The sequence below is a fragment of the Myotis myotis genome, unplaced genomic scaffold (assembly GCF_014108235.1).
Source record: "Myotis myotis isolate mMyoMyo1 unplaced genomic scaffold, mMyoMyo1.p scaffold_m19_p_11, whole genome shotgun sequence".
NCBI lineage: Eukaryota > Metazoa > Chordata > Mammalia > Chiroptera > Vespertilionidae > Myotis > Myotis myotis.
Genome location: NW_023416315.1, coordinates 6,405,489 through 6,423,993, shown reverse-complemented (window position 1 = coordinate 6,423,993; position 18,505 = coordinate 6,405,489). Strand labels below are relative to the sequence as shown.

General features: G+C 51.1%; 1 protein-coding gene across 2 annotated transcripts in view; it reads left to right on the top strand.

The window, feature by feature from the left end:
• Nucleotides 1-6,073: 6,073 nt before the first annotated feature.
• The window catches only part of NPSR1 (neuropeptide S receptor 1), a 63,509-nt gene continuing 51,077 nt past the window's right edge, over nucleotides 6,074-18,505 (top strand). For both annotated transcript variants that reach the window (XM_036326976.1, XM_036326975.1), the window contains exons 1-2: nucleotides 6,074-6,240; nucleotides 16,593-16,725. In XM_036326976.1, the coding sequence (XP_036182869.1) occupies nucleotides 6,097-6,240; nucleotides 16,593-16,725 (277 nt within the window). In that variant the 5' untranslated portion in view covers nucleotides 6,074-6,096. The remainder of the gene's footprint in view (nucleotides 6,241-16,592; nucleotides 16,726-18,505) is intronic.

The window sequence follows — 18,505 nt, the reverse complement described above, 5'->3', positions numbered from 1 at the left end:
GCTCAGAGATGAATGTTCAATGCGTGGTGTTTGAAAAACCAGACAACTTAAATCTCAGTTACATGGGGATGATTGAATAAAGCGTGGCAACATTACCTAAAAGCATTATAGAGAGACACGAGAAATAACCATTCTATTTTTTGATGTAAAAACCTACAATATATGAACTTAAAAAACAGAATGCAAAACCGAGTGCATAGCCTATCTCATTCGGGGACTGAGGAGTAAGTTAGCAGTTAATATAACTTCTGTCTTTGCATGTTCAGGCGGTTACTTAGAGTAGGCAAGTTTTACTGTTAAAATTAGAACAATGCAATTCTAAAAGCCCGGACCGCTAAATCATATTTCTTCTTGTGTCCTCTCTAAAATGGAACACTGAATTTCATTTCTTTCGGGAATATACCTCATATATCACCAAAACACGTGCAACCCCTTGTACTTAGTAGAGCAAGCAATTACCAGATGTAATACTGCACTTAGCTTTTCTCCAGGGTTCCAAGGATTTCTCTCTGCCTTCGAAGCCGTGTTCTCTCACAGGCTACTGTTATTTCACACTAATGATTTAGTGTCCTCCCACCACATCAGAAAGCAGGGCAACAATAAAGGGACCACGGAAAGTTAAGTTAACGGGCGTGGAAGTCAATGATTGTTTCTAATTGTGTTTCTCTAATTGAGAAGTTCTCCTTTACCAACAGCTCTCTGCACCTTTAACACAGGGAATCCTGCTTCCACTTTAAATGAATATTCTGGGAATTAAATGCAGTGACTGCTGTCAAGCACCCCTTCCGTCTCTCCCATATCCCTTTCTACTTCCACCTGCATAATTAACGCTCCTCTAACCAACCCATATCTACATTGATTCTCAAAGCGACACAGAGCAGTCCAGGTGCAGCAGCTGCGATGTATCTGACTCAGGCACCACGGGAGACTCGATGGCTAGCAGGAGCCTAGGCTGCCAGCTGGCTCCTTTGAGCGAGAACTCATGGGTGGAGTGTCGATTACCACCTGAGAGTTCATCTCTACAGGCAGTGGCGACGCCTGGGGTCTGAAGGGCAAATGGCCCAGAGAAGTTTGGCTTCCTATGTCCTAAACCCACCCTCCCTCTCCATTCTCCACGTGGCGTGCTTCATTCAAAGGTATCCAAAGCACCAAACCTACACTTGAACTTCAAAACAACTACAATCTGTGCCTCCTCTGATCTGAGAATGTGAATTCTCTTGGCGACTCACTCAGAGATGAATCACACTCAGCAGCCGGAGCCACCTGTGGCTTTTGTGATTTAACCTGGAGCGATTTAACCTGGAACATGTCTGTTTGTTCTCTCCAAACCACCCAACAGCATCCATTCCTTCACAGCACCTGCTTAAATAGGTGTTTTTTTTACAACCACCAATACCATGTACATTTCAGTTCAGTACAACAGGCATCTGTGAACAGGGTGGCGGTGTCTACAAAGCACTTGGGCCTCTGGGCTGTTTGGAAGAATCGTTTCGAGGGGAGGAAAGGCACCGTCACAGCACGGGGAGGGGCACCCATGAGTCTGATCCGAGCCACATGGGGAGCCATGGCTCATTGCAGTAAGCTGTTCCCAACACAAAGAAATGGTTCGCCGCTCTGTGCTCCAGGACCACAGGGCTGAGGGTCCATGTTGTCAGAGGACACACACAAGAAAAGGGGAAGCACCTGCCCATCAGGAATTTTGAGACTCAAGGAAGAGCCCAGAACAATCGACACATGTTCCTAACACAGTCATCACTCTAAGGAGAAGGGAAGGGAGGGCTTTGACAGTAATGGGCAGGCATTCATCATGCCATCATGCCCGCCCCCCCAGGCCAGGAAGCCAGAATGAGCTCCAGAACCACCCCAAGAGCAGAGCCTGTCCGACGAGTGCTGGGCCCTTGTCACCCACACTCCCTCCCTTACCTGGAAGCCTCCCGCCAGGCTCTGGCGGATGGATGGTGTTTGAGGAAGGCAGCATCCTGAAAGGTGACCCAATGGGTTGTCTGGAAGTCTCCAAACCTGAGGTTAACTACGGCAAGCCTATTGGCCCCAAAATAAAGAAATGGGAAAGTTCCCTCCCACTCTGCTTGCTGAGACTACGCATGCCCAGTGACTCAAACTGGGTCCTGCGAAAGGAATGCCCAGGATGATGCGGGGCTCCCTGTGGGTCCTGGGGGGCCAGGAGCAGCCCTCGGGCTGGCCGTGGCCCCAGAAGGAAGTCCGCAGGCAGGCAGCAGACATGGCAGCCTGGAAGTAGTGACCTCGAGACTGCTGTTCTCCAGGACAGGGGTTCTCATCCCGGATGTTCATTAGAATCACCTGGGGAGCTTCAAAAACTCCCAGTGGCCAGGCTGCCTCCCAGCAGACCCTAGTCCGAACCTTTGGGGCTGAGACCCCAGCACCAGTATTCTCTAGAAGCACAGCAGGGTATTCTAGGCACGGACAAGACAAGAAGGCTGGACCTGGCGAGCAGTAGCCTATCCTACGCAGGACTCTGAGAGCCCCAGTTTCTAGAGGGAACGCAGAGATCAGAGACCTCGAAGTGAACGACGTTAGCAAGTGTGAAAACAGAACAGACGAGCAAAACCTACACAAGTAACAGTAAAGTGTAAGCCCATTCCAGGCACTACTCACCTAAGGGTTTCTTAGCTTTCATTTTATATAAATGAAATCAAACACCACACATTCTTTTGTGTCTACCTCTTTTATCATTCAAAACTGATGACTGTGAGATTTCTACAGACCATTCGTCCCCATCAGTGTATGTTTTGCATCATGTGGACATGCCACACACTCTTTACCTGCTTCACTGTGAATGAGCCCTTCAGAGTGTCCAGCCGGGGGCATTCCCAAGCAGAAGTGCTCTGTTCATCTGGCAGCGAAGCTGCTGTATCGTAGAATATGGATATGCTCAGCCTTAGGTAATGCTGCCAAGACATTCTCCAAAGCACATGTGCCAGCTGGCATCACTGCAGCCGTGTATGACAGGCCTCCTCCTACATGTCCTCACCAGCACACTGTGTCTCCCGGCATCTCTCATGGCTTCACTCTATGTCCTGTGATACATCAATGCCCCTCTCATTTTTGTGGGATTTCTAGGGATGAGTTCAGGTGAGGAGCTAGATGCCACGTGCATTATTTGCGGTTCTCCAGAGAAACATAACCAAGAGGATGGCTGGCTGGCTGGATGGATGGATGGATGGATAGATGATAGTTAGATAGATGATAGATCTCACCTAGAAACATCCTCACCCAGAAACATCCTCGGAGACACACAGAGAATAATCTCTGAGCAGATGTTCAGGCACCTTGCTGCCCAGTCAAGTTGATACATAAAGTAACTGCCACATTATGTTAGTTTGCCATCTTGTCTGCAACCCTTCCTTTTAACTGCTGCATAGTATTCCATCGTGAACAGGTATGAAAATATATATGTACTAGGGGCCCAGTTCATGAAATTCATGCGGGGGGGGGGGCGGGTCTGTCCCTCAGCCTGGCCTGCACCCTCTCCAATCTGGGACCCCTTGGGGGATGTCCGACTTGCCCCTAACTGCTTCTGCCTGCCAGCCTGATCACCCCTAACCACTCCCCTGCCAGCCTGATTGATGCCTAACTGCTCCCTTGCCGGCCCAATCACCCCAACTGCCCTCCCCTGCTGGCCTGACCACCCCCAACTGCCCTCCCCTGCTGGCCTGACCATCCCCAACTGCCCTCCCCTGCTGGCCCGATCGCCCCCAACTGCCCTCCCCTGCTGCGACCCGCCTCCTCCGCGCAAGGCTGTGAGACACCGGGAACGGCTTCCTCCGCATTGCACAGAGCCACAGGACCCCCAGGTCTCACCGTGTGGAGAGGCCGCCAGCCCCCCCTCTGCTGTGCGCATGGCCGTCTTGTGGCAGTCATCTTGTGGCAGCCATCTTGTGACGACATCGCACACGAAGGCCACCTAGGCTTTATTAGTATAGATGTTTGTGTGTGTATACATATATATATACGCATATTTAGTGATACTTTATATCAATGAAAAATATGGATTTTATTTAATATTACATTTATGAGTTTTAGCTATCATGTTATATTTGCTGCAGATCATTCTTCTCACACTATTTCATTGTGTGACCACATGAAAATGTCTTCATCCAGCCTACTACTGATGGGCATGTGGGCAGTTTCCAGCTGGGAGCGTCTTGTTGATACTGTCGCCATAAATATTTGAGTTGCTTCTGATTTGTTTCTGAACCATGGATGTTACAAAGGCAGATATCTGTGTGTCTCCTTGTACATAGACATACATGTTTCTCCTGGGCAGCCACACGTCAAGAAGTGACCATCTGGACCATAGGTTGGAAGAAAACCACACATTCAGGAAGCTCTCTCTCCACCTATTCCCCGTCCATGGCATCTACCAGGTCCTCTCTCTCCACCCTTATCACAAAATGACTTAACCAGCGTCTGTCCTCTCCCAGAAGTGACTCACAGATTTTGTTTACAAATTTGTATTGAAGTAAATCATACCTACTAAAAAGGCACTCACATTTTCAGCGTGTGGTGCAATGCATCTTTCTAAATTGTACATAAGTGACCCAGGTAAAGAGATGGGAATTACCATCACTGAGAATGGAATGATGCATTCCTATAGAACAGGTAATTTCATCTTTACCAATCCTGCCAAATTGCTCTGCAAAGGGACCATGGAACTAACTCTCACACCAGAATTGAAAAAGTGTGCCCATTTCTTGTCATCCTTGTCAACCTCGGTGGGGTCACAGCCTTGCTTTGCTACACGGATAGGTGGGAATTCTGCCCTATTGTTTTAAGTTGCTTTCCCTCAATTTGTAATATTATTAGGCATCTTTTCATGTTCATTTGCCAGTGGGACTATTTTTTGCTCATTTCGCTGTCTGCTGCTTTGACCCTTTCCCTTAAGAGCCTACAGCTCACACGTTTTGCTGCACAACTTCCTCCTCTTTGCTGCCCCTTCATTGTAGACTTAACATCTTATCTCTAACACACCGTATGCGTCCTGGGCTCCTGGGTTATGCTAAAGCTTCCCCAGGAGCCCTCATGAGGGCTCCAGTCTCTTATGATCATCGCGCCTGCCGCCTCTTACCGGGTGGCATTAGCCCCTGGTTGTGGGCATTTGGCTCACCGCGTGTTTTCTGTGTAAGTGGCCAGGATGATGTTTGGTTGCTATCATATGTCCTATTGTTTCCCAGCTGGCCTGCCACCCTTACTCAGGGTAACTTCAAGCCAGGATTTGGTGCAACTCAGTGTGTGTTATAGTAAAAGCAGCCCTGTCCAGGAATTTTGGAAGACATGGGCTAGCATCTCATTTCCATCCCCAGCTGTGGGGTCCTGGACAAGTCACTCCACCTCTCAGACTTTCCTGGTGTAAAATGACAACATACAGACGCACGTGCTGCCTGCCGCACAGAGTGGTTGCATATCAATGAAAGAACGCTGAGGCGTTGAGAGGACCTCCCAGGCTCCAATCCCAGTCATCACGAGGGACATGGCTTATTGACAAACACAGACCCAGGCTTTCCAGAGAGCTGCCCTGTGCAAGCCGGGGTGGGTGTGAGAGACAAACGTGCACTTGTTTGCTGAAATGACGTGCAGGCTACGGAGGGAATGGCTGGATGACGACTGTAAGTCAGAAGGCAACCTCGGCTGAAGCAAATGCATAATTACAATTGGATTTCAGAAGGGCAAACATGATCTGAATTAATCAACCTGTGATCAGTCTAACTTCCTCTGTGGCTAAAATTGTTGCAAAAAGGTGTGGGGGAGGGGTCCCTTCTGGGAGGAAAGCACACCTGGGCAGGGAGGCCTGTCCGGGGAGCCGTTCCAGGGTCCAGGCCTGGCCCTGGGTGGGCTGTAGGAGCTGAGGCTCGCAGCTCCCTCCCTGATCGTGGCTGCTGAGAGAGCAGCACGTGGCTACGCCCTGCCGTCAGCCAGCTCTTCAATGAGGGCTCGGAGGGCTCTGCGCCTCTGCTCAGCGCAGCCCCCGCCAGAGCCTGGGAGGCCGGGGAAGGTGCGGCTGCTGCCGGCTCTCAGGAGGACCTGGACTCTCTTCCTTGGCTCTGGGCCCCCCGAGCCATGCCAGCCAACCTCACAGAGGGCAGCCCCAACTCCAGCGGGACCCCGCAGACCCCGGATTCTCACACGGTCGTCTGCTTCCCCACAACTCCCACGGAAGTGATGGAAGAAGAGGAGTGGGGCTCCTTCTACTCCTCCTTCAAGGTGAGTGTCCTGCCCTCCACCCTCCACGCTGATGGTGAAAAGGGACAAGCGGAGGTCAGGAGACCCCGTGGAAACAGCCAGTGTGGCAGTTTCTTCTCTTTACTTAAAAGAATGAGAGATAGCCAACTGATGAGCTACAGCCACAGTTTCTATAGACGCTTCGAGGACCTGTATTGTCGTGTTCGATGAATAGGGCTCTTTCTTTTTCCTGCTGCTGCTGAAAATGCGGGATTTGAGTGGGTGATTTTTAAAAGTTTTCTCTTCTTTCCTCGGGGGAAAGTCCATTTAATGAATCCTTTAGCTGTGCTTGAAATGTGTGTCTTGTAAGGGTCGGTGCCGTGAGTGTTTTGCCGGGAACAGCAGAGGGGTGACCGCACCTTCCCCCCGGGACAGGAAGTGCAGGAGGGAAGGCAGGCCCGCACTCCACTGAGCCTTTGCCCTGAGCAGCAGGAAGAATAGATGCCTGCCTGCAGCCGGTGCTGGGACTCTGAGCAACAGGTGTCCTCAGAACGAGCAAAGGAATGCGAGTTTGGTGAGTTTCCTCTTGAAACTACCCAGGGGCCGGTGAGGACGTGATTCTCAGGAAGCTCACCCTGGTCCCTCTTCGACAACACGCTGTGGTCCGGGCCCCCCGGGGCGTCTGGAACACCGGTCTCCTGCTTCCTGGGCAGGTTGCCTGGGGTCAGGTTATTTCACCCGCTGCCCGTTGGCGCGTTCGGCCACTACACTAATTCCCGTGCCTCAAACTGGTCCTTTGTCCCCAAAGGAAAACACTCCACAAAAAAGTGTAGCAGTTTATTGGAAACCCCCTTGGTGTTCTGGAAATGAGGTGGTTTTTATACAACCAGGCAGCATGACTGGAGCATCCCCTCTCCCCCGGGAGCTTTGCTTCGGCGCCGGCCCTCAGAATAAAACCTCCCGCAGGAGCTGTCCCTAGAGCCAGCCCGCTCCTCGGGGTCCGCGCTGCGAGGCACAGCAGAGCCGATCAGCCACCGAGGCAGGCTGCCCGGGCCCAGGCCCTGCAACCACCCCGTAGAGCAGGTGCACGCACAGCCAGCCGCTGCCCGGCTCCACAACAGAAAGCAGTGCACGCTGAAACGGGCTGTGATGCCAGTGACCGAGGACCGAGCAGGCCCCTCCCTCCGTGAAATCCGCGCTGACCCAGAGCTGCTGCTGGGGAGGCAGGCGCTGTGCCCCGGGAAGCCCAGGGCTGCTTCAGACGCCGCCTCCACCGCTTTGATAGTTACAGAGCGTGACAGCCAACAGCGGAGAGAGACTGGCCTTTGCAAAAGGGATAATAGCAGTGAGGCGGCCGTTCTGAGACAGGTAATCATCGCTCTCACCGGCCCTGGCCGGGTGCTCAGCGGTTAGCGTCGTCCTGTAGGCCAAGGTTGCAGGGTTGATCAGGGCTCATACAAGAATCAGCCAGGGAACGCATAAGTAAGTGGGACCGCAGAGTGACGTTTCTCCCTCACAGTCACTCTCGGCTGAAAGCCTGCGTGCCAGGTGAGTAAACACAGCTCCTGGAGGGGTCTGTTGGCGACAAGGACAAACCCATCGCTGCTCGCTCTCCGCTAGTGTTTGTGCAGCCTCGTCCCTGAGCGCTAATAGGAATCTCCTGGTTTTTGTCTCATTCCTATTGACATGTTTGCCCTCACACAGCTAGACTATCCGACGAGGGGAGAAGCAGAGAGCAGGCCCAGAGCTTACCACGTTCCACATCAGCTTCTGAGAGATGCAGGCGCTGACTAAAGGCAGTGATTTTCAGTTCGACGTGGCCCGTGCTGGCGTTTCTGGGAGCCCAGCTCAGCGTAACTTTCTTCTGTGACCCCCGTGGAGCATGAGCAGTTTGGAGGCACTGCTGATGCAGAAAGAGTTCTGATCAAATAAAATCAAAAAACCCTCGATCACTGGGTTGCTTTGATCCCACGGGCGTCTCAAGAAGGAAGTCAGAATTGTGCTTGCTTACAATCTTCCAAGCGTGTGCTTTTAAACCCCATTGCCTTTACCAAAAGCAGGAAAAATGTCATAAAAATAAAAAAAAAATCAGCAGAATAACAACATGCATACCCATCTACCTCATTTGCTGTGGGCTCCCTTGATGATGGGACTCCTGAGTGACTTCTGTGAAGTATCTCCTTTAATTCTCACAGTTCATGGGGTATCCTCCCATCTGGAATTGCTTTCCATCTTCATCTTTGTTTATCTAAGTTCTACTCACTCTTTAAGGCTCCTGTTGGGTTGCTTCCTCCATGAGGCCCCCCTTGACTTATTCCTCCTCTGAATTCCAGTGGAATCCTGGGAATACACAATGAACATTTCCTGCAGAAATGAAGTGTGAGGTTCTGTTTCTGTCAGTTGCCTGCATGTTGTCAGGCTGGGCAGCAGAAAACTTGCTTTCTCCATGACGGCGGTGGGGGTCTGTTAAACATGACTCCACGTGTCAGCCCTGCCCTGCCTGGCCTCTGCCAGCCTTACGCACCGAGGGCCTTCTCTGCAGGCACATTCCGTGCATATTTATCCCATTTCTAAGCCAACGTGACCAAAGTACATTATAGATTCCGGCGGGTGGGGTATGGAATTTGTGTGGCATCATGGACTGGGACCCTGGTCCCTGGGTGAGCCGGGGAACCGTACCCACCGCCTTGCCCATTCCTAGACTCAGCTGTCTTGCCTCAGCTACATGCCTGGTCTTCTAACTTAGTCTCCTACGGAGCACTCTAGTTCCTCTCTGCACCCCTCAGCTCTCTTGGCAGAAGACAGGATTTCCCTGTCGAGATCTTACTGGCCCTTGCCTTTTCCCCTTTCCCATCGCCACCCCCAAGCTCCTGCCCTGCCCCCCACGCTGCTCTAACCTACTCACCACTCCAGGAGTGGGTCAGGAGTGAGCTCACCACCCTCTTCCTCTATCACAGGGGTGGGCAACGTCCATCCACGGAATCATTTGGTCTGGCCCTGCCAAGGCATTAGGGGTGAGTTCACTAAATGTTTGACCAAGCAGAGCAGCTGATGTGTAAGCTGGTCATTTTGTATGGCCCGTGAATGAAGTTATAAATATCCGAAGAGCCCTTGGCAAAAAAACGGTTCCCTACCCCTGCTCGTGAACTTCAAGTGACTAACACTGCGTGGCCCTGGGTTCAAGGTCCTCCGCTCAGGCCCTTCCCAGCTTCCAGTTTCTCCTACTTTCAAGGTCCCGTCCAGCTCACTTCCTCTAGCCCCAAACCCCAGCGTTAGGGATTATCTGGGCTTCACGAATCCACCAATCGTTTGCAAGGAGGATGGGACCTGTCTCGTGAGAAAGGAAACTGGGGACCTGAATAGAAAGCCGTCAGAGAGGAAGACAGAGATGGAATAGTGGCCTCTTCATAACAGCCTTTAACTTTGCGGGGGAGCCCGCCAGCAGTGCTTCCCAAATCTCTGATTCTTAATGATGAGAAAATTAACTCAAAGCAACTGGGAGGGAAACTCGATGCGGTTAGTAAATTGCCGAAGTTATAAAATAATGCAAATGAGCTCAGTTTTATGGCTGGTTCTTAGCTGAGGGGAGAAGCCTGAACCAAGGCTGCTGGGTCTCCAGATATTACCTGATGGCCATCTCTCATGAGTCTCCTTTAGTGAGTAGTTACGGATGGCACACAACTAGTCCAACTATTGTTTGTTTGCAAATGACGGCTCCCAAGTGCTTGACAGTGATTGGCCACAGTGCTGTCCCCTCCTTTGCTCGTTCTCCGGGCCTGTGGTCCTACTGTCCACTTTCCTAACATGTTCTTCCTCCATTAATGTCACCAAAGCAAATTCCAGTTCAACCCATGCACCAATTATCTCACACTGGGCTTACAGCAAGAGCTCAATTTAAGAAGCTTAAGGATACTGTGCTGCTTGTTGTCATTGTATTTACTAGTAGGTTTCCGACTTATTTGTAAGAACTCACTCTCCCTACTGAGTGCCAGTGGTTTCACCTTCAGGGACGGCCACGTCAGCTCCTCCCTGCCCACTTCCTGCTTCCCGGAACCCTCCTCCATGACTTGCTTGTCTCCCTTCCTGCGCTGGACACTGACGATGTCAGTGATGCCTGCCTGGAGCCCAGGAGCCCTTGGTCCCCTTGGCCTCCCCGGTTATAACCAGGGGTCTTGCATGCACATCATGCGCTTTTACCCTCTTCTGATTCGTTCCCCTCGGTCTGTTCATTCTGAGTTTCTCCCGCTGAATCCTGCCGCTGTTCATCAGGGAATTACCACTCGCTGCGGCCAGTGAAATCATTATTCAAGGTCTGCTCTTTACTGCCTGTTCCTGCTGCACAGACCTGACAGTCCCCTTCGAATCCTCTACGCTAGGCAAGCTCCACCCTGTCCACTTTCGCTCCGTGTCACAGAGAAAGGCACAGGGGTGCTGGCTGGCCCCCCAAGATGCCATGTGGTTCCCACGTCATAAACTCCAGTCGTGAGAAAGGAAGACTTTATCAACTATGTTTCTCTTTGCGCGACTAATGCATCTGGTGGCAAGACACATAATCTTAGTGAATCCACAGCACACTCGGTCGTTACACAGTTTTTTGGCCTGTGTGTGTGGCGGGGGGGGTTCCCCGTTGTCTGACTCTAGGGGGGCGTGGAAGCTGTAGGGGGTGCGCCTCTGCAGTGTGGGCCCGTGTGAGGCAGGGGTGAGGGAGGGGTCAGAGCACGTGGGCATCAGCTGAGAGGAAGAGTGCCGCTGGCCTCAGAAGTGGGCGTCCCGGTCCCCACCCTGTGTGGGTCCCCATCTGGCCCAGGCCAGGCTTGCACTGCCTTCTCCTACAGCATCCCTGTCATTCTCCCTCCAGGGACACAGATGATCACAGCTCCTTCCTGCCCTGTCTCAGTCGTGGCTACATCGTAGTGTCCTTACTGGGAATGTGAAATTTCACTTCTTCACTCCTGATTCTGGGCGGCAGAAAACCAAGTGGGTTGTCTTCTCGTTCCTTCTCTACCCATGTGGCCATCATAGTCGGACAAGTCTCACACCAGACAGCTGGGAAAACCCCCGGGGCTGCCATTCCCTGCTATCTATTCATCACCCCCCTTCTCGTCCTGAACTCCAAATCCAGCAGTTGTCGTCTCTTCCTCTCTCAGTTGTGCTAACCTTGGAGGTGGCAATATGAAGTCCTCTCACCAGTGCCTCTTCTCCTGACATCTGCCCCACCGCTGTGCCCTCCCACGCTCCTGTGTCCCTTAGCTTCTTTCTCTCATGGGGAAACTGACACACTGCTCTCCCACACTTCTGACTCCAGGCTGTCTGTTCTGAATGGGCAAGGACACGACCTCTTGAGGGAGAGAGCCGATTCTCTTCCCGCTGTTAGGACGTCCTCTGAGGGGCGTTGGAGAGCCTGAGCTGACTCCTTTCTCTCCTGCACTGAGTGGGGGGATTTCTCACTGAGGGCACATGGGGTTCAGCTCTCTGGCTGCCTGGCTGGGGGAGGCTTTCTCTAGGGAATGGGAGAGAGGGCATCCATGAAAGCTTCAAAACATCACCCTGACATTCTCAGAATGTTTCCAGCCATGAACTTGAGTGGACAAGATTGTAACTTTATTTTTCAGAACTGATTTTGGCTTCTGGGCCTCTCAGTCTCCCTGACTGTAGAAAATGTAGCCCAGTCATCTCCAGGCGTAAACTCAGACAGGTATGCAAACGGAGTCCCAGGCACTGGACTCTGGTTGAAAGGGGCAGTTAGGCAATGGAAATTAACATCGCCCATTGAACATGAACGGGGACCCATGGTGGCAATGCTGAAATACTCCAGACCTGATGCTCCTAACTCTTTCTGCTCAGAGTAGAAAGAGCTGATGAAGTCGCTTCATATGACCTGGGAGAGAATTGCTAGACGGCTAACAACTGACTTCCCAGTTCAGCCCCAGTCTGAAGGAGGTAAATCTGTTGCCTCCTGTCACCTGTGACCACGGCGTTGACAGGTAGGGCAAAGGCCACTCTGGCCATGAAGACAATGGAAGAAAATTCCAGATGGCAAAGAATCTTTTCTCTTGGTAGCAAGTTCTTTGAGCTCAGGACAAAGAGCCGTGGTGGACTTTGCCCTATTTTTGAAATAGCTGGTTTCCAGGACACTGGCCCAAGTTCTCACTTACATACCAGGCTTGCCCAGCTCCGTGACCACATCTGAGGATCAGGGACGGCCCCCTCTGTCCTCTGCATTCACTCGCACCTTTGCCAGGTGCCCTGCTTCTCTGCTTGGCTACTTCTACTCACTTTTTCTGACTCAACTCACATATTAATTCCTCCAGAATCTACCTTTGGACCAGCCATAACCAGCCTCTTCTCAAATTCTCCATTATAACAGGTCACATTGAAAACATTTGTCTCCATATATGCCTCCACCATCAGACTGTGAGCTCCTGTCTTAGCCTTCCTTCCATCCCCAAAGTATTTTGAATTTGCTACTAGATTCTCAACAAATGCTTGTTGAATTATGCAGAATGCAAACCAGTATAATCATGTTCACAGGACATGGTTTCCAGAACAGTTCCCTTCCCCACCCCCCACCTGAGTATCACCTCTGCTCCACAGATATATGCCAAGGCGCTCTGCTCAGGCTGAGTCTCTCCCCCCGTCCCCCAGCACTTCATGGGAATTCACAGAATGACTTGGTCCATGACTATCTGGAACCATCTTGGTCCACAGACCTGCTGTCCACCTCGACAGAGCCAGGCTCTGAGAGTACCTCCACCCCATTCATGATCTCTGTTCTTTACGCAGGAGCCCCAGTCTGCTTGTCCCACCAGCCCCAGCCAGAGGCTGCCACCTACACCCCTGTTCTGCATGCCTGTAACGATAGGAAAAGCCTTACCAAAATAGAAAACTTGCATTCACATCCCCATGTAATGTTGCTTTACATCATTTTTTTTATTTTTTTGTAATAGTAATCCATCAAAATGTCTTGTTATCTATTTTTTACACTTGAATATTAGAAATAAAGACTACCCTGGGTAATTCAAGATAGAATTCCCATAGCTCTCAGTAAAACTGTTAGAAAAGGTGAATGCCGAGAGGAGGGTGTGAGGACATTCATTCAACTGTATGCGCAAGGGTGTCTGTCTCCCAGCTGGGTTCCTGGGGAGGGTGGTGAAGATGCAGATGTTCGAAAGGGGCCTCACTGGGAGGAGGTGGCTGTGGGAAGAAGCCAGGTGAGCCCTCCGAGCAAGCCCAGTCCTCCCCCGGCCGCCTGCTTGGCTGTTCCCGGTTGTTGTCACCGGGCTGCGTCTCCTGAAGCAGCAGGTGGGCGAGACACGGAGCCGTCAGAGTGCCCACCTGCTCAGACATATCACCTCCCAGGGGGCTCCGGGCCTCTGCCTGGATCACACCCCCCGGGTCTAATCACGGAACCAAAGCTCTGCATCCGCTCCTGCCGGGCTCGCTTTACACCGTGGCTGCCTGTGTTACCAGGTGACTCATCTTCAGTGGAATCAGATGCTTTCAGACCTTTGCTCTTGGTATTTCCAACCCACCTCTGCGAATCAATGAGGCTTTGAGCCGCCTCAGAGGCCGGTGCTGTGAGTGACAGGTGGCACTGGGTCCCAGTGCCAAGGCAGCACAGCTGCTCTGCCCGCTCGCTGAGGACGGAGGCTGAATTGTAACCTTTCTGAGACTTCATTTCCTCTCTTGGGAAGGAAGATACATTTGCTCTCTCCTGTGTTTGAGATGCTCATCTTCAGCCTCACAGGAATAACACTCATCGTTAAAGGAACAATGAACGTGTAAGGCGTATGGAAGGCGCTATGATTCCCTGGGCCAGATGGCGTTGCTGTGTCTCGTGTGACATGCAGGATGCTGTGGTGTGGAAGCCACACGCGGGTCCAGGGTCAGTCCCTTCAAACACATATTGAGCATCGCCCTCTTGCTCAGCCAGTGGTGGGGGTGGGGTGGGGGGAAGTGGGGAACAGTCACAAAACTGACCTAGTTCCGGAGGCCCAGCTTCAGACAAGTTTGGAGTCAGGATAACAATGATGATAATTGAAAGCAAATGAGGCAACTTCACCATCTCCGGCCCCAAAGTGTAAGTAGGGCATGGACTTTCCAGTTAAGCAAAATAATATTCCAATTTCAGCTGCACCCCTTATAAACCATGTGTACCGACCAGCTTAGGAACCCCTCTGAGCCCCAGTCCCTCTCCATCTGACTGAGGACAGTGACGTCTCACCAGCCAGGTTGTGAGGAAGTGAGCAGTAAGTAAGGCGTCTCAAACAATGCGCAGCACAGGACAGTCAATCAGCAACACACACTTATTGATCACCTACTATACAGTGCGAACTGAATAACTCGGGTGCTGGATTAATGGAGTCGCTCAAATAATGTGGGTTCCCAACCACCGTACGATTGTTAAAGATCCTTCAGACCTTTTTTTCTCCCAGTTTCCAGGACTCCGCTGGGAAAGAAGATCATTGTTCCTTGGGTTTGGGGAAATCATGTCTTCCTCTCCGACAAGTCTGACTACCCAGTTCCAACTAGAGTCACCCGACTGAATGTCCTGTGTTTCCTGAGATCGTTCCCATTTGAAATAACCTTGTCAAGGATACTTCTCAGTACCCTTGCACTTGTCATTGACCATGTAGCCTTCCTGCAGATGTTTACTTAGCACCTGCTACAGGAAGTGGCGACGCAGACCCAATGCCTTCCCTCATGGACATCACACATCTCCCAAGTAGCAGAGCATCTGATCCAAGTCAGGATGGTGACAAAGCCTCCCCACTTGTATAGCAAATTGCTCACCTGACTGTAGTGCACAAACGCCGCTGAACTTGTTTCCTCAATTCCCAGAGTTTTCCAATCCTCATATTACCGTGGGCTTTGTGTGTGTGTATGTGCATGTGTGCATGGGTAAGAATGCTAGGCCGAATTCACAAGGCTTGCTCAGCCTGCCCTGTGGACATTGCTCCATTTCAAGAACAGAGCTTCTCACAGAGTCACCGTCGGCTCCTGAGGAAAAGGCTGGATCAGGCCAGCACAGAGCGTGTCAGGCCTCCTGAGGCCTGGCTTCCCATTCACCGACACAGCCACCAGGCTGGTTAGATTTGCAGTGTCTGCCACTATGTGCCCAGCAGAGCCCACCCGAGCCCTGGGCCTCCTTTGGAGAGACTGGAGGCCTGGGTAGGGATTGCTCAGTCAAGGGATTAGAGACGGCAGCCATTCCATGCCCACTGGGGGCCACAGGGCTCATCCATTCAAGAGAACCCTGATTTCTGGGAATCTGAATGTGGGTACCTGCATAGTCACCAATGCAGCCTGCAGGACACACACACACACACACACACACACACACACTCTCAACAAAGTAGTTACCTTCTATGGTGTTATTTTCTGGAAATGTGGCCTAAAACCAAACCACAGGCAGTTAGTGAAAGAACAGCATGGAGAGAGAACAATCTCGGGGGGGAAAAACGTAGCTTCTAGTTCAAAAGTACCTGAGTTTATTTGATCATGTCTCCTTCTCTTTCCAATTCTCATCCAAAAGGCCTTCAGAGCCATTTTAGTTGAAAACAATTTTCTGTGAGAAATAAAAAATAGGTGAGATCGGAACCCCCCCTCCACATCCCCCCGCCACCTGCTGGAAAATGGGAGGACCGTAGAAGGGAAGGTCTGGAGGGTCTGAGTGCAGGGCGGACAGACGCGCTTGCTGTGAAGTATTAATGTGAAGAGTGTCCCTGAGCATCTTCGAGGGGAAGCTGGTGCAGGGGCCCCGCTATGCAGTCCAGGGAGCAGATTTCTGCTGCAGGTGCACCGAGGCCTGTCGCTTTCTCCCGGCGGAGGGATGTGAGCGCCGGGCAAGGCCAGGGACGGTGCTGGAGAAGACGGAGTCAGGAAGGAAAACAGTGTCTAACTTCGTTCCTTCTTCCTCTGAGGCAGAAAGAGTCCCGCAGAGATTGGCTCAGTGCTGGGCAGTGTGGAAGCAAACCACTCCCGCACCACTGCCCCGGCGGAGAAAATGTGTGGACGTGACACAGTGCTCTGTGATTTGAAAAAAAATAAATGGATGTAAAGCATCAAAATGCTTCTTCCTATGAAACAGGTTCCCTGAAAGGAACGGGGGGAAAGCTTGGAAAACCCCTCACTTGCGTTTTCGCAGGACTTTGCAGGCCCGCACCTGCCACACTACAGCTCCTTCACCCTGTCCTGGACCAGAGACGAGGCCCCCCACCCAGGTACCATCCTCTTCCCGGGGAGCAAAGGGTCTTGGTCTTTGGCCTCTTGTGAGTAGAGCTCTGACGGTGGGGACATGAGAGCAGAAGACCTTCCAGCAGGAAGCCTGAGCCCCATGCTCTGCAGGGCACCCCGGTCCTCACAGGCCGCTCCGTGTCGCTTGCTTTCCACAGACCGAGCAGCTGATAACGCTGTGGGTCCTCTTCGTTTTCACCATCGTGGGGAACTCCACGGTGCTGTTCTCCACGTGGAGGCGGAAGAGGAAGTCAAGAATGACCTTCTTTGTGACCCAACTGGCCATCACAGGTAAGTGACTATGCAGGTGGGAGAGGAATAAGCTATGTGCAAAGTTCCTAAGGCTTCTTCCTCTGTTATTTTGCCAGTAGAAATGGCAGGCTCTCTATCCAACGGCATCAGCCAATTTGGGAGTAATTGCTATGGGGATATAAAACCCATATTTGAATGTTTCTTCCAGCAAATTTAACACATTGAAATATCCATAAGATTCCACTCTAAAAATAACTCACTATACAATGAAGTGGAAAATGCCAATATCAGTGCCACCAAAGGGTTCTAGAGGTTGCACTCTCTCTACACACAGCAGCCTCCACAGTTCACTAAGGTGGTAATATCATATCATACCATATCATGAGCTTAAAGAAGAGAGCCCAGAAAATGGACCAGAATTATCTCTACTCAATAACACATGTGAAGTCTCAAGTACTTTGCAGATGTAAGTCCGAGGGCATTGCCTTTGAAATGTAAGGGACATGCGACACCACTGCTGGGTGTGGTAGAAGGTCCTAAGATAATAACCAGGATCCGGACATTTAAATGTGGGTTTGGGGACAGGCCAGTGCAGTTGAAGTGCGAACGTGTCATGCCTCAAGGTCAGCTCTGGGTAAAGACGGCTCTTGGGTCGAGGCGGCTGCTGGAACTCCGGCCATCAGGCCCAAATTCCAGCCAAACTCCAGGGAAGGAAGAGGGGAGGAAGAATAAGAGAGGCCCATACCAGCTACCTGTCCTCCTCTGAGCTGGCATTCCTGGGACTCCAACCCATTCATTTTTGCTTGCATTTCACTTGGCATCTCTAACAGAAGGAAAAGCTGTTTGTTCGCCTGCGTGCTTGTTTGTTTTTGACCTGGGCCCGTTGGTCAGAATACAGTCCTAGGGAAGAATGAGAGAGCAGAGGTAAGCAGCAGCCTCTGGCATAGTGTGTCCTTCATACTCCCACTGAGAAAGACGTTTAGACAAAGCATGTCTATTGGACCACCCATCGCCCAGCTCTGAGGGTGCTCCCTCCAGAGAGCCGAGCTCTCTTCTCCTGGCCCCTTATCTCGGCAGGCTGGCATCTACCCACTCTCTGTACACAGAGTAGCCCCTAGGTCAGCCGTGGGCAAACTACGGCCCGCGGGCCAGATCCGGCCCATTTGAAATGAATAAACCTAAAAAAAAAAAAGACCGTACCCTTTTATGTAATGATGTTTACTTTGAATTTATATTAGTTCACACAAACACTCCATCCATTCTTTTGTTCCGGCCTTCCGGTCCAGTTTAAGAACCCATTGTGGCCCTCGAGTCAAAAAGTTTGCCCACCCCTGCTCTAGGTGATTGCCTCTTTATGTGGATAAATTATGGTTGGCTGTTTATCTTTTCCCAAAACAATTTCCAAAATAAACTTCTCTCTGAGTAACTTTCAAATATGCAATATAGTGTTGTTACTGTAGTCACTGTGTTATACTTTATATTGTTGGCTATTTATAGTTTTCCAAAATAAAATTGGCTACAATGAATATTCTCTCATAGTTAAATCTTGTGAGCATTATTTTTTATTTAGGAAAGTTTATAGAAGTGGACTTGCTGCATCAAAGAAAGACCCTTTTGTGGCTTTCAAATTGGCCGATGCCCTTTCAGGTCCCCCAGGACTAACAGATGGTGGAAAACGTCATGACAAATGCTCTAGAAGCCACCAACAGAGCTCCACACTGGGTCTTGTTTTAAAACCTGTGGAATCCTAGCCAGTTGCTTTAGGCAGGGATTCTCTCTGCTCATCCGTGAGTGATACTTGCACACACACTCAAGTATA